Source organism: Manacus vitellinus, unplaced genomic scaffold, assembly GCF_001715985.3.
Source record: "Manacus vitellinus isolate BGI_N305 unplaced genomic scaffold, ASM171598v3 scaffold_43_pilon, whole genome shotgun sequence".
Classification (NCBI taxonomy): Eukaryota; Metazoa; Chordata; class Aves; order Passeriformes; family Pipridae; genus Manacus; species Manacus vitellinus.
This window is the reverse complement of record NW_021940560.1, coordinates 6574023-6600281: the sequence shown is the minus strand read 5'-3', so window position 1 is coordinate 6600281 and position 26259 is coordinate 6574023. Positions and strand designations below refer to the sequence as shown.

The 26259-nt window shown below is 40.4% G+C and overlaps 1 protein-coding gene across 1 annotated transcript in view; it reads right to left on the bottom strand.

The window, feature by feature from the left end:
* Positions 1-22624, bottom strand: part of DARS1 (aspartyl-tRNA synthetase 1) — a 36134-nt gene extending 13510 nt beyond the window's left edge. Inside the window, exons 1-7 of the mRNA XM_018078916.2 lie at positions 22552-22624; positions 21514-21571; positions 17441-17533; positions 13035-13137; positions 5187-5289; positions 3755-3835; positions 3263-3322 (exon numbers count right to left, since the gene is read on the bottom strand). Coding sequence (XP_017934405.2) covers positions 3263-3322; positions 3755-3835; positions 5187-5289; positions 13035-13137; positions 17441-17533; positions 21514-21571; positions 22552-22623 — 570 coding nt within the window. The 5' untranslated portion in view covers position 22624. The remainder of the gene's footprint in view (positions 1-3262; positions 3323-3754; positions 3836-5186; positions 5290-13034; positions 13138-17440; positions 17534-21513; positions 21572-22551) is intronic.
* Positions 22625-26259: the final 3635 nt, after the last annotated feature.

Here is a 26259-nt window from a genome sequence, read left to right as displayed (position 1 = left end):
GCAAAATGCATGTAATTCAAGCCAAATTTGGACAGATACTGCTGAGATAAAAGCCCTGCTGAACATCAAAAATAAGCCAGAGCAAGGACATCAGTCAGGTCCATTGTAAAACTGGATGCACCTGAACTGATTTTTTTCTTCAGAGGAAGACAAACTCAGAAGCAAAACCTGGAAATCAGTGTTTCACTGGTCTTTTCTTCACTGCGTTTCATCTGTCACAGAACTTCATGAAATATGACTGAAGTAGGTGTTTTCATAGACATGGGAAGTCTCCACACCACAGAACACTGCAGTTAAACTTAAGAACAGCAGAAAAGCAAAGATTTAAAACACAGTCAGCGCTCCACTTTGCCTTCTTTAACTGTTCCAGTAAGTGAAGGGTAAATCAAACATCTCTAGAATCAAGTGCTTTGACTTTCATTCAGCCCCCATGAAAAATCGATACTTAGGTCAGCAGTGGTTTCCTCACAGTCACCTGTGGTTATGTGTAAGAAAATCTGGTCTGTGCAAGGACTTTTCCTTCTTCTTACCAGCTCTCCTTTCTCCACACCCCTGACTTTTTACTCCAAGTGTGTGATCTGTATTTTATGAGTTAACCCAGCAGGAACAGGTTCATTCTTCCTTAGTCATCCTTCCTTGGAAATGATTTTTAAAACCCCTCTGCACTAAATAATCACAATTTTCTCTACATACATCAGAATAACAACTACAGCAATAGCTTGGGATCTTGGCATTTAAGTACTTCCCATCCCTAACCTAAAAAAAAAATACCTATCAGACACTTCTGAGAGATCTCTCAACAACCAAAATGCAAGATTGTTAATAGTTCAGTGCAATTTTCACATGTACACAAGTATGGAAGTCTTGCAGTTTTTGTAGAATACTTTGCATATTACAGCTCCACTAATGTAATTTCCTTATTATTAATTTTACACTCCTTCCTCTGCATCATAATCAAGCTCTCCTCCAGATACATTATAGCTGGATGGAGTGATGCTAGTTTTGGAAATCCAGTCTTTTTTATTCATGCAGTAACTGAGTTTCACAGCTCCACGTTATCATGATTTGGCCCTATCCAATGAATTCTTTGGTTAATCACTACTTAAAATTATTTAAATGACTTAACTACTTTAAATACTGCAGTGAAATGGACAAAAATAATTTTAGTTTCATACTAAGGACTTTTTTAATCCAAGCCCAGACAAGATCTATGTGTTTAGCTTGTTAAATATTTCTCCAAAAAACAGTATCTCTGTTTTTGATGTTCAGTGACCCCCTTCTTCCTTAGAAAACTGGGGCACTGAGGAGAAGAGAACTAGATGATATCTGTGGTTGGGCGTCCTCCTTCCTCCCACACTCATAGGAACAGATCAGCACAGCACCTCTATTAGATCTGTTCTGTTAACACCTCTTCCCTGTTGCCCATGATCTGGTTTTCCTAGAAGGAAGAGCTATGGCAGAGCAGTGGCCAGCAATGGTTTCAGTTAACACACCATATTTTCCTCTCCTCCTTAGCACATGTCTACTTGAGCAGTGCATTGGAAACACCAGGGGCTCTTTGAGGTCCCACTTGTACTCCAGTAGCTCCAGTCAATGGAACCAAATCACTGAAAATCAATGACTGCTTTTTGGGTTTCTTCTCCAGTTATTTCGAAGGACAAACTGCCTTTGTACCCCCACTCTTGTGTGGACATATAAGCACATGTTCCCACTGGGATGTCCCCTTTCTCCATTAAATACCTTTCCTGCTTACTCAGAATCTTATTTAGAATCTTCTTTTGCAGAAGCAAAGCTCCTGCAGTACAAACAAGGCAAACTAATGAGTAGGCAGATGCCCTCAACTGCATTCCAGCCAAGGATACCTCCATGCCATTTTTCAGCCAGTATTTTTAACCTTTATTTCCCTTTGTATTACTTCTCTGTTCTCTTTGGGGCTCATGGCTCTTTCCAGTTTATTATTTTCATTAATTTAATGGATTTTCTTAAGTTTCTCTGGAGTGCTGTTGATTATTTTTATTCATCACCAGAAGTTCAAGCAAAGCTTGCACTTGCAGCATCCCAGAGCTCTCCTTTCAATTTAGTACACTGCCTTACCACTACTGCAAGCTCAAATAAATGATCCTTCAAATAAATGATTTTCACTTTCAATCATTAGAACAGAATTCTGAAAGGCTTAATTTAAGACTGATGAAGAGACCAACATGAGGAGATACTGAGTAACCTGAAAACTAATGGCAAATTGAAGTCACTCAGCATTATACATAAGCTCAAGTGAAAAGCAAATAACTTTGGTCCAAGTAAAACAATTTGCACAAGTAGTTTTTGTTGTTGAAATAAGGAGATCAGATGCTGAAATGCTCTAAGTATCTCAGTGCCAGAAGTTTTCCAAATTTCCCCATAAGTGACTTTTGTGTTTCATTTCCCAGCCCATAGACTGATTTACTGAGAAATTGCCATTATCAGAACTGTGTACACCAAAAAATGAGCTAAGCACAGTCTTCATTCAATGAAAAGTTCATTAAAATTTTACTGTGGAGAGCCAAAGGTGGGAAAAGGCTAGGGTGCCTCCTGTCAGTAAGACTGGTTAGTTACTTACACATTTAGTGTTAACTGCTGTTTTATCAAAAAAGAATCAAAATTCTGTAAGTAATTTAGTAGATGTTCTTTTGCAGCTGATCAAAAAGAGTAAATATTTGGGAGCTCTATGAATTCAGAGAAGGCTGTGCCTCTATGACCTGGATGAAGAAAGGTGTTTCAAAAAAATAAAAGGAAAATACATGAATGTGGAAGAAACAAAGAGCATGAGATTGGTATTGTGGCCTGGCACAATTTCACTGCCAGGACATGCATTACAGCACCTCAATAGCACTTAAACTTCCATCTTATACCTCAAAAGTGAGCTCTTCACAGGTTTTGGGTATCAAAGACTACATCCAAGAAAATATGCTGTATCTAAATTGTCCCTTTTCGGTCACCTTTGACTTTTGTAAATAAAAGCCCTGTCGTACATGGCCACATGTCAAATACTAAATGTTCTCCTTCAAACTCCTAATACCTGTTCTTTAATTAATGTCAGTAGAGGTGAACATTTAGGATTCAAAAACCCTGTGTTTTCACAACACCACTCACAAAAACATCTTGTTTATTTTTTTTCTGGCCAACAAAACACTTCCATCAAATCCATGAGTTTTCTTGCTTCATGGATTAGAAATGTGAAGAATAAACACTTGCAGGCAAGCAAGCAGCACAGCATGTTCCTTACCCTCAGATCAATGATTCTGTTGTCCAGTCTTGTATCTTGGTTTACAGTAGCTCTTCCATCCTAAAGAGTTGTGCAAAAACACATAGTGAATACACATCCAAAAAATAAACAATACTCCAACAAAACAAAATTAATGGAGAAAAATGAGCGTTACTTCTAAGTTCAGCAGAATTTCTAGATCATTCTAGAAAAAACATACAGTACTGGTAGCATAGCAAAGGTAAAGGTGTAACTTCTCCCAGAGGTCACAGAGGAACCCAACTATGAGGACCCAGCAGAAACACATGCAAGAGTGGAAACCCTCTGGTTTTGACCTTCTGCTGCAGTTCTCTATCAGAGCTATAGAGATGTTGGACAGAGCTTTGGATAACATAAAAGAAGTAAAATACAAGCCCAACAAACCCCCAAAATCACCACATTAAGGAAGCTGCTTTCATGCTTTTGATCAGCTACAAAGACAATAAAAGGCATTTGAGGATGCCAAGGTTTCACCTCCTCTCCTTCCACCTCTGGCCGCACAGCATCGTCCAGCTGCAGGGGCAGGCGGGGCTCAGCCGAGCTGATCACATAGAGCTGAAAGCGAGAGAGCACAGGAATAGCTGAGGCTCTGCTCCACAGGAATAGCTGAGGCTCTGCTCCACAGGAATAGCTGAGGCTCTGCTCCACAGGAATAGCTGAGGCTCTGCTCCACAGAAAGAGCTCAGGCTCTGCTCCACAGAAAGAGCTGAGGCTCTGCTCCACGGGAGCTGGCACTGACACAGGGCTATTTCTGGCACAGACCTGAAACACTGTTTGCATAGGCTGTGATTTTATTCAAGTACTGGAGATACACGGGTGCGTTCTCATGACAATACTGGAAATGCTTAGTTCTTGCTTTCCTTTTCAAAGATTAAAAATATCCTTTTTTCTTCTGAGAAGCACCAAGTTTAGCAAGCACATACTGCCTGAGGGGCAAGGCTCTTGGCATCAATGCCAGCTAGACTTCACCGAGTTTTAAGTTCTGATTCCAGCAGAATCATCCTGTTCTTCTTGTTGTTAATGTATTATTTACTTATCATCTGATTAGATCTGAAAGAGCTATTTCAGGTTGAAAAATTTATGAGACACCTAAAGTACAATCAGAGAATGAAAAACAGCTTGCCCTGCCTTACAGCCTAGTTACAAGAGCAGTGAATTCGATGTTCTTTAAGAAAAATCAAGCGTATGACAACCTGCACATATATTAAAACTTGTTTCTTCACAATCTGCAGGTTTTCCCCAATGCTAAAATTTACCTTACTGTTATAATAGCCATTGTACTCTAGCCCTGAGGCCACTGTGTTTCAGCTGTATTGCAGGCAGAGTTTGCTTAAAAACCTTTAGAAGGAAAGGATATTACATAAAGGTTTAAATATGCTTTCTATTTAAACAAATTATAAAGTTGCACTTCCTCCACCCCTACAGCACGAGCTCCAGGAATTTTAGATTTCAAAAGCTCCCATACTGTTAAGCCAGTGAGAGTTTATTTCTGCCCTGAGTTCTGTATTTCACTCCATTGTATTGAGGGGAAGATTGTAACTCTGATAAAGAAGAAACTGCTGACTTGCACTTAAAAAGAAGCAGACTTTAGTCCAGTATCTGCTTCAGTTAAGAATCAGAAATAAGAATTACAAGCTTTTGTACCCAAATTGTTCTAGGGAGATACTTTATTTTACTTGATACTGCAATTCGAATGGCACATAAAAATAGGAAAATATAAAACCCAAAAAACTTAAACCCAGAAATGTTTAGTGTTTACATAAGACACACTGAAATTTGCACTTTAAAGGAGTTTATTTCTCTGGCATGGGATTCCTTACTGACAAAGTTAATATATGCAGAGAGTCAATCTCAACAGATCATTTATCAAACAATTAACCAGTGCTCCATTTGCTCAAACATTTACCCTTTGAACATGAAGCTCAACGTCTTGCTGAGTACAACCTCCGACTTTCTGAAATGCTTTCCTCACAACACCTTCCACATCCACAATGCTCTCCTTGGTGATGCTGCCAATAAAGAGAGGACAGAAGGGTTACTGAATTCCATGGCACTGCAGCAGCCTCAGCACTGGGCACAGCACGTTCAGGTACTGCATGGACTGCTGAAAACAGAGTTAAGGACCTTGGTGAAGTTACTTTTATACATATAATAAGCAAGTAAAGAAGGACTTTGCTAAAATACTCCCAGCCACAATGAATTCAAGCTGGGATGGAGGACTTGTGAGGGAAAGAATGATGATTAAGCTCAGTGCTGTCCCGTTCTTTGTGTGTGAATACACAAACTGACAGTCACAGCTCTTTTTCTAGGCCACGGACACTCTTGCATGTGTCAGCTGATGCAATTATCTGAAAGATGTGCCTTCCTCAGCTAAACAACAAACTGAAGGGAAGTCCTAGAACTGGAGGGGAAAATCAAAACTGCTCCAGCTTGTTTAAACTACAGACTTGTTACTGAGAGCTGCAAGATGCTTCTAAGTCATTTTTTGGCGACAGGGGACATCCTAATTGCTCTCCACTACCAGTCCCTAATAGTACATTAAAACACCAGAAAGTCTTCCAAAGATATGACATAAAGCATGTCTGCTATAAGCAAACAGTAACAAAAGCCTCAAGAGTCAGAGGTGAGAAAAAAAATTTGTATGAGGTTTTTATTTACATATTTAAGGCACTGGAATTTAAACCAGTAATTTTCTACAGATACTCTCACCCTCACTGGAAATATATTTTCACTCTGTCTCTCTGCTAACAGGCTTACAAAAGGCCAAATATCAGAAAATATTTCTTCCCTTTCTACAAAAAAATGTTACAACTCATCTTTCACTCCTCGGGCCTCCTTGAGGAGGCTGAAAAGCACTTCATGAACATCACTTGAGCACCCACATCCTCAGCCAGCAGGGAAGTGTCAGGCCCACAATTTAACTGCAAATAATAAGAGGTGAGCAAGGATGTCACTGGACAAGCTGGTCACTGCTGGTCTCGGCAAAGCAAAGAGCCATTAACAATCCTCAAGTTCACAAGGCTGGTGCTTCTTTTACTTTGAGTAAAGATGATAAAAGTCTTGAAAAATCTGATGACATTGAAGTAACAGCAGAAAATTCAAGCATCAAAAGTCTCAAAACCAAATGGTGGCACCGTAAGTAAACTCTGAATAACTTAAAAAAAAAAAAAGCCAAACGAGCATTTTAATTGATTACACTGTTTCTTTGATGGTCATACTTTCAGGGGATAGAACTCATTGGCAGCTGCTCTAAAAGTTATAGACCATGGTGATTCATATGCTTGCCTTTCTTAACCATTAGGTAACTCTACCTACTGCATAAAACTCATGAGTAGGGTGTGCTTCTGGTACATTTACACTTTAAAACAGTTGCTCAAATCATGACTAAATTTGTCCAAAGCAGAGGTCGAGAGCTGGTTTTAAATCAGAACTCAGTTATGGGTGAGCCTCCATTCATCTCCATCATTTTAGCAGAGGCAACAAATTCAAGAAAGGGTAACTGAAATGACACCAAGTGCTTGGAAGTACACTCTCTTACAAATGACTGTTTAAAACTCCTTAAAAAGACTGTGGAACCAATACAGTGCTTTGGATGCAAGAGAATGTGATGATAAGAAATGCACAGAGAATAAATGATGCTGAAACTGTCACAAGTGTAACTATAAATCCCCTCTGCTTTTCAAATAGGTGAATGTTTTAAAGAAAGTTTTACTCTCTTGTGAACTATTTTCCCCAAACAGTTCTCTTCTGTCTATTTTTCCCCGCTTCGTTTTCCATGTCAACACTTTGGCAAACGTCCAGAAAACACCACTAATGACATGAAGAGCAGTGTCTTCACCAAAAATGTAAGTTTCTAATCTGCTGAATAAAAGCCCTCCCACTAATAAGTGCAAATAATGTTTTAGACTCACTGAAGGAAATTCTTTGCATTACGGGAAAAAAAAAGTTAAATAGAAAAGTGTTGTATGATGGATTCCCAACCAGATTACTGATCCCATGGCTGAGAACTGCTGTGAGTGGAGTCCTTACAGAGCTTTGATCAGAACATGCAAGGAATTCAAGACATCCAAAATGGTATCAGCTTAAAAGCACAGGAAGACACTGACTTTTACATCACTTTTACACGTTGTAACTGCAATATTGCTTTGCAAACTTGCATAACAGAACTTATCTGAATGTATGATAAAATGAGCTTTGTCTCTCTAAACTGGAGCTGCAAACAAAATGTGTTTCTTCATCTGGACCATACTTTAAAACTGTAGCATTCCTTAGGAGTTACATTTGCCATAATTTTAATTGCTAAATTAAACTATGTAAATCCCTGTATCCGAATATGCTTGGACACAAAAGCACTATGAAGGTTTCTGCTGCATATGACCATCTTTGTACTCACAAACATTCAACATCTCCTCTAACTTTCATCTGATAAATAAAAAATATGCTTTTTCTCCTTAAAATACAGATTTAATCAGGGATGGAAATGAAAGCTGTTGTTTTGAGTTCTGTTTGAACTCAGCAAGATCTAGAGCTGCAAAAATCAGAAGTCCCTAACAAAGTGCATCAAGCACAAACTACAGAAACCCAGAAGGTGCTGCTTTGATCCCAACAGGTAATTCCAATAATGTTACTGAAATGGTAATTTCAGGTCAAGTTACAACAAGAAACAAGAAGTTTTAAGGAAATGCCAGTAAATTTGTTTTCCACAGCAGCAGGACCAAGTCATCTGGGTGATTTTTGATAAAATTCCCCTGGGGAACAAAAAAACCCCCAAACACACCAAAAAAAGTGAACAAGTAGCAGAAAAGCGTGACAAAGTTACCACCATTCCCAAAGAAGACAACAATATTTATACCTGCAATTAATATTAGCAAGGATTAGAAACTCAATTAGTTTAATAATAAATAAATAAATAAATAAATAAATAAGAAAGATGACATCTTTACATTGTTTAATATTTAAAGAAGCTACTTGAGTAAGAGATTTATGAAGTCCAATGCTAAAAAATTTCTCTGTATAGTAAACTACTTTACATGTAATGGTCCAAAAAATCAAGACTATAATTAGTAAAGTGTCCACTAGATGCCTTTTTATGTCCCTCTTAATTATGTGCATGTCTATTAGCCAAGACTTTCTCTTTCAACCACAGGATTGCATCCTTGCAGCCTGTATGGCAACATCTTTCACCAACAGCTTTGTGTTGCAAGCTGAACCCTGTGCTGAGGTGAAGAATAATAAACATTTTCTTGATCAAAAGTCTGAAGAATAGGAAAAAACTTGGTTATTTATAGATTTTAAGTAGAAAATATTTTAATTCATCTGTAGCATCTATACTTACTCAGGCATTTTCTTGTTTTTACATCTGTAAGCACTCTGCATTAATTACTATATTAATCCATTATTAAATCTAAAAGTATTAAATAATTGTCATAAAATACAATAATCAATGATACTTTATGTGACTGTCAATGAAAGCTGAAGGCAATGGAGTTTACTTTTAAAAAATGAGTTGAGAGTATAAACATTCTGTACTCAATGAGAGCAACTGTGATCCTGCCTGCACAGACAGAGCAAGTATCAATGAAGTCCCCTGAAAAATGACATTGTACTCCTGAAGGTCAGGGAAACACCTTATTCTCTTCATTCTAAAAATATAATAATCTGTTTCTTATACCAACATTCTAACAACTGGTTGAACCCCACTACCTTCTGGGAAAAAAGAAGCCTGTCTGCTTTTAGAGATTTTAAGTAACAAAATCCACCATGCATTTTTAATAACTTTTACTGAAGAAACTCCACTTTATTTCCCTTCTGCATTTCCCCAACTTCATCCTCTGTTCACTGCAACCTGTCACACCTTTGTATCTGTGACTTAAGAACCCTCCATTGGCACAAAATCTTCTTGCATAGGTACCATCAGACTGGGATTTAAATCACTAATTTCCCTAGGACTGAATAGTTTTTCTTAGTCTCACAGAAAGGCAGATTTGCCTGAGTGTAGATCATTTTATCTTGCAACTTCACCATCAACCTTTTCCAATTTGAAATACATTCAGACACAAAGACAACAAAAGTGGACTAAATATTCCAGAAATGGTCTAATGACTGGCACATATTACATTAATGGCATTTTATTTCTCTTTTTCAAAACTCCAGAGATCTCCCAGCACAGCAAATCAGAACTGCATTGGCTGCTGTCAGGTCAGTTATCCATCACCATCTCACATTTCTCTCTGTACTCTGCTACATATAAATCCTGATCAGACACCAAATCTGATGTAATGATCACAAAGGTACAAATTCCCACTGAAGAGCATCAAAGTGATTATTCTAAATGAGCCCTGGTTACTCTACACTCCTGAGCATCTACTTTACCAGTCCAATTTCTGTGTCACCAGCAAACTTAACAACTGCAATTTGGCATCTTCTTCCAAACCACTGACATAAAAATTGAACAGAAACGCATAAAGAAAACATTCTGCAGTATCCAGCAGTTTTCCTGGTTTTACTAAATTATCTAGCTAAAAACTCATGTCTATTTTTCTACACTGTGCATTGTTTTCACAGAGGTTTACCCTTTTTTTCCCCCCTTCCATTTTTATTCTCTTTCCTGCATTTTTATTCTCTCCTATAAAGAGCCATCAAGTTATTTCCTCTGCAAGGACACATTTGGGCAGCTAAATTAGAATCTGTTAACCACCTCTGCCAACTGCTCTATCATCTCACGTGGCTCTGGCAGTGGGGTGGCAGGAAAGGTTCGATGCTGATATAGAAAAAGAGAAAGAAAACTAAAACCAACCACACCCCACACTTGCTGGAAAAAGCAGGTTGATAAATTACTAATTGCTCCACTTGGCACCTCTGCTGCCTGAAGGAGACAATGAACTCTCTCCCTTACACAGCATCCCGTGCAGGACCAGGCTGGATTGGCTTTTCTGAGCAAAGACATAAGAACAATTCCACAGCTGCCAATCCAGGATCTCCAGTGGCTCTGTGCTGTTGGCCACGAACATTTTGAAAGTTCAACTAGAAACTTTCCACAGTTAAACTCCCAAAAATGTCTGTAAAATCTGAGCTAAATGAGTGTTAAGTACCTTTCACTAAAAAGAACTTACATTCTTATGATGATGGAGATAATTAGTATATGAATGTTGCTGACCACAGGAGGTTATGAAAGTTCTTGGTTTCCATGTGCCAATATCTAAAAGAGGAACTGGTTTGTTTATCATTTATGAAAATTTGTACAAGAAATGTTCATTATTTAATGAACTCTCATTAAAAACACAAGATCCAGAATTTCACAAATTATTTTAAAGGAAGTTGTGAACACAATCAAAATATGAGAAAGTAGCACATGAAAAATATAAATTATGTACTACCAGTGAAAAAGTTGAAAAATGTATTGAAATTTAAGGTATTTAAGTGATGTTTTCATCAATAAACGTGTACTTGCTCACTTAATGTGCAGGAAATGAGATGATGAAAAGAGACACCGAGAAGGGCAGGGAAACAGGACTGCTATTTTTAGACATCTAAGACATGCCTCATCTGTTAAAAATAATGGCAGCATTCCAGAGCAGGTGAAATCCGGCTGGGAAGTGACTGAGGCCAGGCACGTACTGGGCTCTGCCTCAGGGGCTGTGACACAGAGACCCCACATGCCCTCAGGAGCCAGGGAACAGCAGCAGCCTCTGAAGGGATAAGAAGCAGTTGCAGTGGCAACATCAGACAGAGTTGTGGGAGATCTGGAAAAAGTGAGAGCATGGCAGGATATGAATAAAATAGGTCTGTGGGTGGGAGGGATTCATGAGAAGATGGCTGCACTGATGGTGTTAACAAAACCAAAGCCCCAAAGAGAACCCAGAGGGTTGTGACAGGGAAAGTTACACCATTGTGATGATGAGCATGCAAGCATTTCAGAACCACAAATAACGTGCAAAACATGAATGCTGTAAATTAAGAGAGGCTGAAGTACCAGGATTTAACCAGCAAATGCTGTCACAGAAGGGAGCAGAATGAAAAGTCAAAGCACAGCTTACAAACATCACGAGTCTGGCTACCCAAAGGAATTCAGGTCTGTCCTGTCCGGAAAAGTGGAGAGATTACAGGAGTTGGGAAGAACTAAGGATGAGGTTCTGTCTGATTCAACAGATCTCTACTGCCATGAGAGAAAGGAGCTTTACCCATGACTCTTTCAGATACCCTAATCCACCATTTACCATTCCTTGTTAGCTCTGGATCTCCATGACCCAGTGTAAATCATTAACCTGGCAGAAAACTAACCAAGTAAAAAAAGAGCAGTGAATCACAAAAAACATCATGAAAGGTTTATAAGTGTCAGTCAGCATATGGAAGAAAAGAGTAAGGATCAACTTCCTTCTCATGAGCTCCTAACCACTGAGCTCTGCCACTCATGAAATGTAAGAAATTCTGCTGTGGAGCAAAGAATCACGAAGAAAACTGAAAAACAGATATTGGAGAGAACTGGAGAACAGGAGATCACAACTCTAAGGGTTGTTCCACTGCTCTGCAGCACAAGTTTGCCAAGAGAGTACAGGCAGACTATTGGTAGGTTAGAGGGAGATGAATTAGGGAACAAGTAAATTATACACTTAATTCTTTTCAAGCATCCTAAGTGGTGGAGAGAATAAACCATTTCATGAAGAAACTGGACACTTCACTTTGGCTCACAAACACCTGTAAACAGCATGTTTCACACTGGCACTGCCAGCACTAAGCACAGCCAACCAACAAACACTGCTGGGTCTGTTTTCCCGTTGCCTTGAACCCCCTCAGCAGAAGCATTATCCCAACCTTCTGAGCTCAGCTTCTGGAAGTCCATACTATAACAAATCCTTCCTCTCCTGACATATTGAAGGTTGAAGGCTGTAGCACTTTTGCAGTTAATTAGTGGGGGCTCCCTTCCCAGGCACGAGAGTAGTGCCAAGAGCTACACAGAAGCAACTCAAGTGCCACATGTTAAACATTATTGCACCAAACTGAGCCACATTTCTATTTGTGAACAAGTAGATACACATGATTAAAAGTTCTGCTATAAAACACATCTATCATGCAAGCATGTTTATTACTGGGCAACCTGAAAGCACACCCTTAGGCAAACAGAAAAATCATCTTTTATCTTCAGGAACAAAACGAACCAAATAACTGAATTCAAGTTGCTGCAACACTTTTAATTGGCAAGTCTATCAGTGCTCCTCCCCCAACTTTTGAAAAATTAACTTAAATCCCTCATTAAACATTCTAGTGCCAAAAATAAGGTGTAAATAAGATCAATGCAATGCACAGAAGCTACTTTTAATTTCTTCAACTCGGTAAGCCACTTGCAACACGGGACTCCTTCACACCAGTTCTAACCATAAAATGTATTGCTACACTGCACATCTTGTAGAAGAAAAACCCTGAACATGTGCAGACACACAGCAGCACCACACACAGAATGAAGTGTCCCACTAAGCTCAGCTTGCCAGACTTTTTGTTAGCCAGCTTGGAAATAAATGTAGGTTGTCTATGGCGAGAGAATGCTGCTTCAGCAGTTCAGAATGAATTTCAAGCCTGTTCTCTACTTTACCTTTTGTCAGTGTAATGTATTCAGGGCAATAGAGAGCTGACAATTTAAATAACTACATTTTAAAACAAACGAAGCATTGATGTTAATGTGTGAAAATGGTCCCGACCCCTGGGAGTCCTGGTTCCCACCATTGTTTACTCTGACAACAGGATATAATTGCTTACTTACTTGGCAGCAAACTTTACCATCTGCTTGCTCGCATGCTGTCCCACAGCCACGAGAGCCTGGATATTGAACTGCTGCTGACGCAGGACCAAGAAGCACTGCTTCCCTGAACACAAAGGGGAACAACACAGGTGTGTTAAGGACAACTTACTCCAGCTCTCTGGGAATGAGAAAAAACGCTTTGCTACTTAAATATTAGGCTGAGCTTTAAAGACTGTGCGTGTCTGTGTTTAGCTCATCGTCACCAGGCCCCCCCACCCCCAAAAAGCTCCATCACACTACTCAGCTGTGCATGTACACACACCCTCAGATAAATAATTCTGCCTTACATCTATAAACACGTGAGTGGACATCTTCTGAAAACAACAATAAGTCTTCCAAGATAAATAATATTTAGACAAAAGAAAAACAACAAATCGTAACTTTCAAAGAAACTATTTTTGTTCAACTGCAAGAAATAAATCACACTTTTCCTTGTTTCTTTGCTCACAACTACTTCAAGTCTAATTTATTTTTCAAGAAGTTTTTCCTCATCTTCTCAAATCGAAGCTGTAGAGTTGACTTTACAAAGCTGCTCTGAGAGAAACAGGCTTGATTTTGCACTGCAGGGACTAAACCAACAACAATACACCACACATTCAGAATGAAGGGGTACAAAAGGAGTATTGATTCTACTGAATGACAAGAACCTAAAAGACCCAATTAAAAATTCCTGTAAGAGCAATTTAATCATGAACATCTTAGGGAAAAAGAAGTTAATAGAAATTAATAACAATTTACAAAGAACATAATGTATTTTGTTGACTTTTAAAATGGGGATTTCCGAGTCATCAAAGCTCTTTCTAATCTGTTTAGCTGACAGTTACAACCATTTCATATTTCTTCTCACATCTCTAATAGTCATTTACTCCTTAACTTAGATTAAAGGAAATATGGTGATTTTAAATACTTCTTCCTAGAGAGAGCCATTAACAACAAACATTTCATTGTTGTACCAGTATCTGATAAATGCACCAATATCCCTTTAACTTTATCCCTCTGACTCAGAACATTGTAACATTTCCATTGAAATGGTGAGAATAGGAAGAAGTCAAAAGCTTTGTTATACACAGCTACTTCCCAGTTATTGTTGACTTAGAGTCTAAAACAATAAATCAACATCCACATAACTGGAAAACTGACACTAAAAAGCCTGTTGCCGTTTTCATTTGCAATTATGCAACTGCCATTCCTGACACAGCTACAGAGAATTTAAACAGTAGCAGAAGAGAAACACAGAACACTTGACACATGCTAGTACAAAATATTATTAAATATTAACATTATAATGATTGGAAATAATTAATCTTGTCATATGACGAACAAAAATGCAACTAAATTAGTTACTAATTTTCAGAAAACAGAGCACAACTATTTCTGTACTCCAGAGGTGCTCAAACAAAAAATCCACAGCTGAAGTCAGCTACAGTGTCACTCAAGTAGCAAATATTTAAGGAGAAAATAGTGAAATAAGGGAGGAACCTGATACCACAGGATCATAGAATAGTTTGGGTGGAAGGGACCTTTAAAGGCCATCCAGTCCAACCCCCCTGCAAGGAGCAGGAACATCTTCAACTAGAGCAGCTTGCTCAGAGCCTCATCCAAAACTCTCTGGCAGTTGCCCTTAATCCCCAGCACTGGAAGCCTGATCAATATCTGCATTATAAAAGGACTCAGATCTGTTTGTCGGGAGCAACAGTAGCGGTTTTCATTAGCAAAGAGGATGTTTTGCAGAACTCAACCATTTCTAATCATAGAGCAGATAAGTGATCAAACAGACCTCACTGACAGCACCAGTTAAAACATCCCAGTCCAAGGATTGCAGGAGGAAATAGAACTTCTCCCCAAAGAGCTGAAGGCGTTCAAAACCAAGTATCAAAAAACCAAGCCATAATCAAATCTAGCTCATGCTTAGATACCTTTCCAGATCAAGAGCTGGGACAAAGGAACGTCTGAGTAATAAAAAACTGGGATTATGGGATGCTCTCTAAATACTTACACAGTCTTTAAGAGGAAAGTATAAGACCAGCATTACTCACATTCAACAGTAAGCTACTCTAAGTTTCTATAAAACAAACCAAAACCATGTCCCACAAGAACCCCTAAAAAAAAAGTTTCAAAAGAAATTTGGTTAAAAAGCTCTGACACAGTATAATGCAAGGAATGTTTAGTCACTGAACAAATAAGAGAAGACACCATGTGGAGAATTCCATCAAAAGTAAGCACGTAAAACCAACCAGAAATCCACTGTTTTTCTTGGATAAAAGCACCAAATCACCTGAGACCTTATGAAAGAAAATGATGTAAGGAAGGAATGTGTATAGAGAGTAAAAACTGTTTGGTCATATAAATTAATATATTGCTGGTTTCAGATATTTGCCAGCAAAGAGAAAACTTTATACAGTTGATTATAAAATTTGGTCCAGTATTTAAATTGGTCTTGGTGGGATTCTTATTTTCAGATGTTTAATAAACCTTTGCATTCATAAACCAAAACTGAGTTCAGGTCTAACATCCTGCACAAGTCCAGCTGCCTGGCCAAGCCCAGACCAATTTCCCCAAGGCTTTTCCATGATAAACGTAACCAGTAGCTTAGGGTGGCTTTCAAATAAGGCCAGAAATAACATTTATTTAATCTACGATAAGAACCACAGGGCCCCAAGCACTTTAACTTTAGTACAGGCCACAGAAATTCCCAACACCCCATTCTTTACACATCCTTCAGTTCATTTCCATCAGATTTCAGGAGTGACTTGCTATATGAGACAGCTGGAATCTGCAGTTGTTCCCATTCATTTTTGGTTTATTGGTCAGAACTAGACAGGGTTAAATAAAGGGTATGTATATTGGTTATTTAGGAGTCAAATTCAAGTTTCTGAGAAAAACTAAAGCTATTTTTGTGTAACATTTTCCTGTTTCCTGCAAGGCTTTCTTTTCCATAATGGTAGGAATAGTGCCATGATGTGTGTGGGAAAGGCTAATATTACTTTTTACCCTTAAACATTTGCTTTTCTTGTAAGATTCTTTCCCCCAAAGCTTAAGTAAACAAGTATATGGCATTCCCTAGCAGCACTCCCTGAATGTCAGAATTGTTCTCTGCTGTCAGACCGAGAGGGAACAAGAGACACAATCAATAAATTCAGAACACTCATGCCCACGATCAGATCCTTTTTCTTTCACTCTTCAGGTTGTGTTAAAGAGTTTTGAAAATAAGTAATGTTATTTCATCAAAACCAATAGCTTTTCCTGAGGTCAAAGGTGAAGGATGACAACCAGGTTCTTGGAAGTTAGTCCTGCCATGTTACAGAGATGTCACTGTGATTGAAGTAAATGCACCTACCATGCAGGAGACCACAGACCAATGTCATACAGCAATGCAGTTCCTGATTTTAACTGACTGCAGCACAGACACTCATTAAGTGGGACATTTTTTAAGAAAATGATGACTCTAAAAGAGAAATGAATCTGTGACCATATTCTGTACTGGATCCTTGCCCCTAATTTGCATCATTCCCAATTTTAAGATTACTGTTAAGTTTCGCTCAGGAAGGTAATTTCTTTATGCTCTTTTCTTTCAATTCTTGGAAAGACTACAGAGCTGCCAAACATGACTGAAACCAGTACAACAGTTGTCAGCATCTGATGGCAACTGCAAAGGCCAAAGCCTATTTAGGTTTGCATATGGCAACCTGGTCTCCAGAGAGAACTTCTGATTCCAGGGAAGAAATAGGACTGTCAGAGAGCCAAGTATGACAGCCCACACTACTGAGAACTTAGGAAAGGATTTTCCCTTTGTCTTGGTAAAGAAAGATGATGCCTCTTCTTTGAAGTTCAAATTGATATAATCAGATACCAGTAACTGAAAGTAAAACTGAAATTTTAACACAGATTTTTGTTTCCTGCCAAAGAAAAGGTATGGTGGAGATATTGATATGCAGCAGAATAAATATGACCTGTCTGACAACTGGTACATTTATAATAAAAGTACATTTTACTGTAGAAGTTTAAAACTGGTTTATCTCACAACTGTTAGCATCAAAGGAGAACAGCTGTAATATTTTTGAATTCCTATTTACAATTCTCCACATATTATTTAGCAATATGATAAAACCAAAACTCACATTGACTACAATGTAATAGTAATAACCTGATTTTCTCACTGCTGAAAAGAAAACTTCCTTTTACCTCTTGGGAAAAGAAAAGTGGAAAAAGAGAAAATACCCAGTCAATGTGAACACTGAGAGAACACTGAGTAACCAGGTGGCAAAATTTTCTTGAATGCAAGACCACAGGCCATGAAACCAAAATAAACATTCAGGTTACACTAACAATATGAGGAAATAAAACTAAAAACCCTGGAGGCATCTCACCTTTAGCTCTGCTCGTGTGAATTCTGCCACGAACCCAAACCTCTTGATCAGCCTTCTCCAGTGTCAAGTCTTTAATGCGAACCAAAACTCTGTCTGAGTCACAGAAAGAAACAAAGACGTTAAAAGTTCTGGTGGTTTTGAAGCAAAACATTTTTCACTTTAAACTTCAAATACCCTGCCAAAATTTAAAATCAATCCAAACCATTACTTTTTTGTATCTACAGCATAACTGATGTACTGAAAACTCACAAGATCCCATTTCCTCTCCCAGTGACTTGAACAGGATCAAGGAGCTTTAACTTGGTTCAATTTAATTTGACTTCTACAGCAGGGTCAGGCTGCACTTTAACAACACCAACACTCACTGCAGTTCACGGATGGCAGAGCCCAGCATGACTACACTGGTTTTGATAGGACTTCACTGCACCACCTGCACTTATTAGTCTGAATTTCTGCCACCTAAGGGATGCCTGTCCTGCTCCACTGTGCAATGTGAGGGCTGGCAGGTTGAACCAGCAAAGCAAAGGCTCAGAGGTGGCAGGGCTGTTCTCTGTACCCACCCTATGTAAGTAGGGTGAATAGCACCATAAAATAATTATTAACTTTAAATTAATTTGAATTAATGAACAGCAATGTATTTAAAATAAATATGAGAAAGAAACCACAAATAAGTGTGCATTATAAATTAAAAGAAAATTTATTTTGATAAAAACAACAGCATTTTGGAGCAACAAGAGTAGTACTGTGTGAAATGGATAACAATTTTAAGAGAGAATCTGTTTGACAACCTCATCAAGCACTTCTATCACTATCACTGTCAGAGCCAAAGTTGATCAGAAAGAACCCTTCAAATTCAATGTACCCATGAAAGCTAAATAACAGAAATGCACGGTTTAGGAAGGTCAGATTTTGGGTAAAAAATGAAAAAATAAAAATCATCAAGGAAAATATTTTTAAATAAATCAGGACTTTAAAAATTGTACACAACCATTATGAACTGCCAATATGCTGGCTGCATGCCACTGTTTCTTGAAATGTACTTGTCTACTTGTATTCTTCTGGCCAGATGCATTTTTGCATGGCCTCAAACACTTTTTATAGTATCTAGAAATCAAACAGAGGATATAGATAGCACTGCATCGAACCTCAACAGTTCTAACAGCTACACTTGCTCACTTGCAGTTAGAAACGCTGCTTATGAGCCAAAAAAATTCTTCAGTGGAGATATTGATCCTTATGGGTCTCTTCCAACCTGAGATATTCTATGACATACTTTTCCTCACAGACTTCTCCTGATTTCAAGATAACACTAAATTTACTCAGACACTTTCACTGGAGACTTTTCCCGCCAGAACTTTTCCAAAGTTTGCCCACCCCAGCCTACCATCTGTTCTTCTGGACTCCCTCCTTCTGTCTCTGAATGCCAGTCACAGCTTGCCCTGCAAGCCCATTATTCTGCACTAGGGATTTTAGGGGGCTGAAGATGTTTATTAGCTCATGCTCAGGGCAATGCAGCTCTTTCTTCACAGATACACACTAAAACCATGGACAGAATGGAAACAAAGACAGAAATGTGATGGGAAATCAACTCAAATAAATGAATAAAGTGTGTGTGTGTGTGTGTGTGCACTGGAGAAGGAGAAAGGGGAATAAAGATGCTATCACTTTCCAGCAACTTCTAACATTCAAACTCTACCAGTGTAGTACTACAGGAAACATGCAACCATCACAACCCATAACCTTCGGTATTTCTAAGAGTTCAATATTCAGTAAAAATCACCTCAGTCAACTTAAAACTGTATTGTTACAAACTTAAAATACTTTCTAGGTATGACACTTTTTATGGATCCTCTAAGTGTTTCAGGACCCACCTGCACCAGATAAATATTTTCAAAAGTCATTTGGATACATAATGGTCCATGTTTCACCAAGAATAAACAAGACATGGTCAACACAAAAATTGTTATATGCTATGAATTATTAAAAACTCAATTCAGTATTCAGGCTGTCTCACTTTCATTGCCATTTTGAGTCATGTTTTATGGGGAAGCTGTATTTTTTGTTTCCTTAACATATAGCACAATCTCTTCTTTTCAACATATTAAATCTCCCTATCTTTCTCTGAGAGCTCTGACCTCTTCTAAACATGGGAGGAGAGGATAAAAGCCTAAAAAGCTGTGTGGGATATACAAGACAAAATCACTTTTCCACCTCCAGACCCCATTCCCTGCCTGTCAACTAAGTTAATTTCTCTTGCATCATGGAATTTTGAACAGATTGATCAGTACTTCTGCTGTCCCTGTGGAGTGCCAGCATCTTTGCAATATTCCATAAAGTTGAAAAGGAGAAGGTAAGTTTGATTAAAAAAAAAACCCTGGAAGTCAAAAGCAGTAGAAGATGAAAGCAACTTCCAGGGAGGGGAGATGAGATAATGGGGCTGAAAGGAGAAAAAAGGAAAGGCAAAAAATGCAGCTTTACTAGAAATCACAGCCTCAAGTCAGGACTTAAAGACCTGACATAACAGAAATGAGAACATCAGAGAGCCAGGGCAGCCAATGTTAGCAGGAGAAGGACTGAAGTGGGCCAAGAAAGGCACAGGTGTATGTGAGCTCAGCAGAGCAGGGTGGAGAAACACCACTGTGAACCTCTGGAAAGTTTTAATTTGTCTGCAGAGGAACAAGAACCCTTTGGCAAGAGCTCTCCTGGTAGGAACTACTGAATCTCTAAATAATAAAGTGCAATAGTCTCAATGAAGGGAGATGATTTCCAACTTTTTTTATCATAGGCATTTTGTTCTTTATGGTTACCTAATTCTGGTGTTCAGGGCAACCACCTCCTAAATAACAGAACAGCAGGAGTGTCGTAGGTTGTATTTTAAGCCCAATGGAAAACCCACTCAATGTTGTCCACACACTGAGACTTTTTTAAAAGAGTATCAAGAGTCACAGGGACAATATAACATAACTAAATACAGCACTCAGCCTTTTTCAACTGAAACAACCATTCAGAGGAGGAAAAAAAATCAACTCATCACAGATGATGTTGCTTCTTTACATTTCACTATGAAGAAGTTACAAAAAGTCAGTCTATTCCTTCTCATGTTCCTGTTTCATGCTCTGAATAATACAAAGATTAGTATTTCCTGGGATGTTGTCCCGGGAGATTGTTCTCTAGCTGATAAGTTTCTCTGAATCTCAACTCCCCATCAGTAGAAAAAGAGGATTTCCTGAATTCAGGGTGGTGTGAATAATATAAACCCCATAAATATTAATGGTTTGGTGCTCCTATGCAGGAGCAATGCAGGCTGCATAAGCAGACTGAGATCCTACTCAGGGAGCACTGCTGCAACAACCACAGCAGCATGCACTTACTCCAAACACAGAGAAACCCTGACAGCTCAGGACTCAGTACATTATAAATCATAATAATTTAATAATAACAAAAGAAGTCAACCCTACAGTGTTGGACAGAGACAAAACTACTGAGCTGTGTAAGGTGTGGCCCAGGCAAGGGCAAAGATTGAGACTCCACAGTCTCTCTGGACCCAGCTCCCATTTCCAATCACACTCTTGGTTTTATTTTTTTCTTCCCTCTCATTTCAGTTTCCCATGTTCTAACTTGTGTCCATGACCTCCTGTCCAATTACCACACACTTTCAAATCCTGGTTTTACCTTTCCTACACCTTTCCATTAAGCAGATATAAATGGTAATAAAACCTCCCCACAGCTCCCTCTTCTCCAGGCTGAACAAGCCCAGCTCCCTCAGCCTCTCCCCTGAGACCCTGTGCTCCAGCCCCCTGGACAATTTGGTGGCTCTCCACTGGAGTGGCTCCAAAATATGAGTTTTCCTCACACTGGAGAGCCCAAAACTGGACATAGCACTCCAAATTCAAGTGTCTCACAAGTGTCAAATGTATTCAAAGAAAGTGAAAGAATGCCAGTGGGATATGAATGAAAAAGTTTGGTAAATGATTTCTCAACAAAGTACTGAAGGTATCAAGTACATAACTTCTTTTTTCCTTCTTTCCCCATCATCTCTCTTTTGCAAGTACTTGTTTCGGTTTTCAACTGACCTGGTTTCTCTTGGGATTGTATCATTGGTGATACTCCATATCTTTCCTTAGCATAATCCTAAAATGGAGGTAAGAAACACACATCAAAGAAGCATACATAGAAAGATGAACAAAATCACTGCAGAGTTAACTGAGGGGATACAAAACAATTAGCTGTAATATTAAAGAAATTGTGGTTTAGACTCGTATGAGACACACAAGGGAGAAAAGACAATTGTGCCAGGTAAGAAAATAATAACTCCCACAAGTTCAAACGTGCACGAGGATCATCACCTCTTACACAGGAATTTGTGTGACTTTCTCTACAAAGAACCTACTCCTGAAAATACTGAGTCCTACAGAAGTAGATACATTAAATATCTCTTTCCCACATTCAGGCACACAGAGAAATCCAGATCACATGCCATGGTCACAGCCCAGTGAAGCCTGACTGTTAACAAAACAGGTGAGACACAGGGGAACACAGTCTTTTCTCCAAAAATATCACAATTCTGGTTTCATAACCAAACGTTTCATTTAGAATAAAAACCCTTGAATTATTTATTTCGTTCTATTCAATATACGAACTAAAGTTCGTTCTAAATGCTTTATTTGGACAGACTTTGCTCCTCTGCTTTTGATAAATTGTGGCACATTCACGATTTTATGGAAGCCGCCAACATTCACAATTCCTTACTGCTGATGCATTTTGGCCTTCCAACAACAAGTAAAACAGATTTCATTACAAAACGAACTGATGTTCATTATTAGTACTTTTTTTTTCCCTTGAAGAAACACCGGCCTACAATCTTTCATTACTGCTGTGTGATCCTCACGCGTGGGACAGAAGCACCTGCAGGAGCCCCCGCCGTGGAGAGGCAGCCCAGGTGCTTCTGGAGGGGCTGAGCTCTTCAGGGAATCACAGACCGGGCCCGGTGAAGGTGGGAGGGGGGGGATAGGCAGGGTAAAGCCAAAGGCAGCCGTGCCCCCGGGCCCGGCCAAACCCCACCCTGGGGAGCCTCCACATCGCGCCCGCCCCGTTCCCTGCGGAGGACCCACATCAGCCGCCGACGAGTCGTCGTTCTCCGGGCGGCGGTCGTGGGCCCGGCCCGCGGTAGCGGCGCTCGGCATCCCTGCGGCGGCCGGGGCGGCCCCCGGGGCGGACCCTCACGGCGCTTCACGCGTCCCGGGCCCCTCACGGCCACGCCGCTTCGCGCGCCCGGCTCTCGCAGAACAGCTGCCCCGCCCCGCCCGGCTCCGGCCGCAGTATCGCGAGAGCCGCCGCCGGCGCGTGCTCCGCTCAGCGCTGTGCGCGCGCTGTCCGCGGTCCCTCAGGGCTCCCCTCAGGGAGGTGTCGTGGTCCTGCCCCGCCCGCACCGCTGTTGGCCGCCTCCCGCTCCCCTTTTCGTTCAAAAGGGTCGTTTTCATGGAGCCGCTGCCGTCCCGACGAGGCTCAGCGCCTCCAGCCCCGCGCCGATGCCGGCGCTGCGGAGGTGTGCGGGGCTGGGATGCGCTGAGGCAGCGCAGCGGGAGGGTTTGGTGTTCGCTTTTCCTCCTTCGCAGTCAGGCACGGTGTGGCCTGAGGTAACATCACAGAATCACATAATCCTCAGGATGGGAAGGGGGTCCAGTCCAACCCCCCCCTTCCAAGGCAGGGTCACCTGGAGCAGGTGACACAGCTGGCTTTGGAATGTATCCAGAGAGGGAGACTCCACACGCTCCCTGGGCAGCCCGCTCCAGTGCTCTGCCGCCCTCAAAGTTCTTCATGTTGGGGTGACACTTCTGGAGTTTTAAGTTATGGCTGTTATAAGTAAAATCGGCACTAGGCTCAAATATCGTAGTAAAAAGTTTTATTATAGATTTATATAAAAATCAAATAAGCAAAACAGCGCTGGGTGTCTTAGTGAGCTTTCCTTGCTCATCTAAGGCACACTTCAATAATTTCCAGTCTGCCTTTTATAGGTTTGGAGCTGCTTATCTCCTTTAAAATCCCCTCCTTTGTTCATCAGGTTTATCTGCGCAGGCTCTGTTCTTGTTGCCAAGAGGCTTTACGCATGCGTATCTTGTTGCTAGGAGACAAGCTCGGCTCTGTTCACTTCATCCTTTTGATGTAGTCAGCTTTTTCTGCGCATGTGCTGTCTTGCCACTGGAAGAGAGTTCTGTTCTCTTTTTCAGTTCTTTTTCTTATTACATAACATAACAAAATATCACTAATTATGGTAACATAACATTATGGTTTGTGTGATATATATAAATAATTGTGATTCGTGAAGCAAATGGGTGACTACATTAAAAACAGACTAAATAGATTCTAAAACTTAACTACACCCCCACAAGGAAACAAAACAGACCCTCCCAAGGTCAAAAGGCCTAAAACCTTCTCACTATCCTAAGGATGAAATATAGTACAACTTTAAGTCTTTAGGCGCCTACTCGTCCAAGAGTACATGAATTAGGACTGGCTGCAGAGATAGCTCTTTTAACCTTAGCTGTAAATATAATAGAACTTTAAATCTTTAGGCGCCTAAGTTCGTCTAAGAATACATGAACTATGACTAGTTGTAGAGATAACTCTCAGCTTCAGCTGTGAGAAAACTTTCACATTAAACATTTAGCCAAAAACTCACAGAATATACAGGTATATGATACAATCATTATGCATGAGGTAGTCAAGACAAACACTAAATGAAATTATTACTTGAAACTTATAGAAACTTGGGACTTTGTTTATCGCAATTTGTAATTACAGTGTTGCAAATATAATTTGATAAGCAAATTATCTCTCCTTTGGTCTTTATTGGCTATCACAATGGCCATTACTCCTCATCCTGTCAGTGGGCACCACTGAAGAGTCTTGCACCATCTTCTTGGCACCTGCCCTGGAGATATTTATATGCGTGTAAATAAGCATGTTGGACTGTGAGGTGGCCAGCTAATGTGTGTGGAACCAAACCAAAGTGCACTTCTGATGTATCTCCCCAGCAAGTGTGGCTTCCCCATGCTCACCCCAGCAGCAGTTCAGTCTCCTGACCCCTTGCCCAATCGTGCTGTTTATAATTAGTTAGCTGTTTATTAGTTAGCTACAAGTGGTAGTTTGGGGAGGATGAGCAATAGTGCAAATGCAGGTGTTTCCCTCCAGCTGGGTGCCTGAAGCAACACTGCAGTTCTGAGGCCAGGGCTGGCTGCAGGTGCCAGCTCTGAAATGACACAAATCAAAGCTGCAAGCAGCTGTCGAGTCCTGTAGACTCATAGATTGTTTATTTGGTGCAGGGCGAGAAAGAGTTGGCTGTCCTGATTTAAACTGCAGTTTTGAATTTTCACATTTGACTAACTAATGCCTCTTGCGGTATCGATTAGAGCTCTTCGTTTCCTGTCCTGCCGTTGTTTGTTTTGCAGCACTTTGCACTGCGCTGGTTCAACACCTCTTCTCGTGGGAATCCCCTTGCAAAGTTCCCCTTCTGGCCCTGTCTCAGGGAATTGTCACTTCACCCCGAGACCACGCAGCTTTCACAAAATCCTTTCTTGTCTTCTTCCAAAGAGTTAGGATTCAGGGGCAGAGAAGGCAAATCACAGTCAGTTTTCATTCCTCACCACAAGAAAGCAAGTTCTGATGGCAGGGTGTTGTGTAGTGAACATAAATGCTAATGTAACAGTAACCACACGTGGATTTCTCACAGTGTCAGTTGTGCCTTTTCTTACCTGTCACTTAGAACTGCTGCTGAACCTGAACTAACAGACAGATGCAAATCTTGTGCCTCACCACGGAGCAGATTGTACCATCTGCACTGACACGATGAGACAGTGCTCTGCAATTCCTGGCACTTTACTGATCTTGCTGTGAAACTCAGGAGAAACAAGCCCTGTAACCCGTGTTTTTGTGCTGGAGCCTTCCAGTGGTGAATAGCACGGAGTGTGTCCTCCAGGGCGAATAAGCTCAAGGTGGTTCTGAAGGAAAAGCCCTTTTTATGTAATGAGGGTGTTAGCTGAAACCAAAATCTGAAGGGGACTGTGCCTAATTATTCCATTGCCCAACTTTCAGGGGAAGCATTTTCCAGAGTTTGTGCTCTTGGGTCGTTTTTTCCAGAATCCCTTTGTTTTGCAGTGCAGAAACAGGGGTTTTATGAGCAAAAACCTGCAATGCACTGAAATTAGAAAAATTAACTAATTTTAAGAATAATTACTGACAGTAACCCCTCAAAATCCTCCATTTAATTTGGGCCTGCAGCAAAAATTTCTTTTCCACCTCCAGGTCGGTAAATCAATACCAAGCCTTCTGTGAAGGGCACGGACTGCCACATGCAGACGACGCAGCTCATCTGCCGCCCCTTCTGTGTCACTGCGCTGCTGTGGAAGGCCGTGCGATGGGGGCAGTACCTGCAGCGAACCTGGGGCGATGAGCAGGAGCAGAGCCGGGGGCGGAGGGGCCGGGGGGGGGTATCAGCGCTGTCCCCCGGGCCCTGGCCCGGGATTACCACATGGAAATGACATCACCCGCAGCCAATCCCGCGGCCCCGGGGGTGCAGCTGGAGGGAGGCCATACCCCACTTAAGTAACAAGACATGACATACCATGTGCTAATGCTAAATAATTTATCCCTCAGGCATACAGTGAATTGCAAAGCCAAGCTGAGGCCTGGTCAACAGTTTGTAGTTTAAATTAAAATTGGCTTTTCTGCCTTAAAGGAAGGGAGGGGGTTGTCAACTGTTGTGATCAAGAGTGGAACACAGAAATCCCTTTTTTTCTCTTCATTTCACTTCTTTCTCCGGT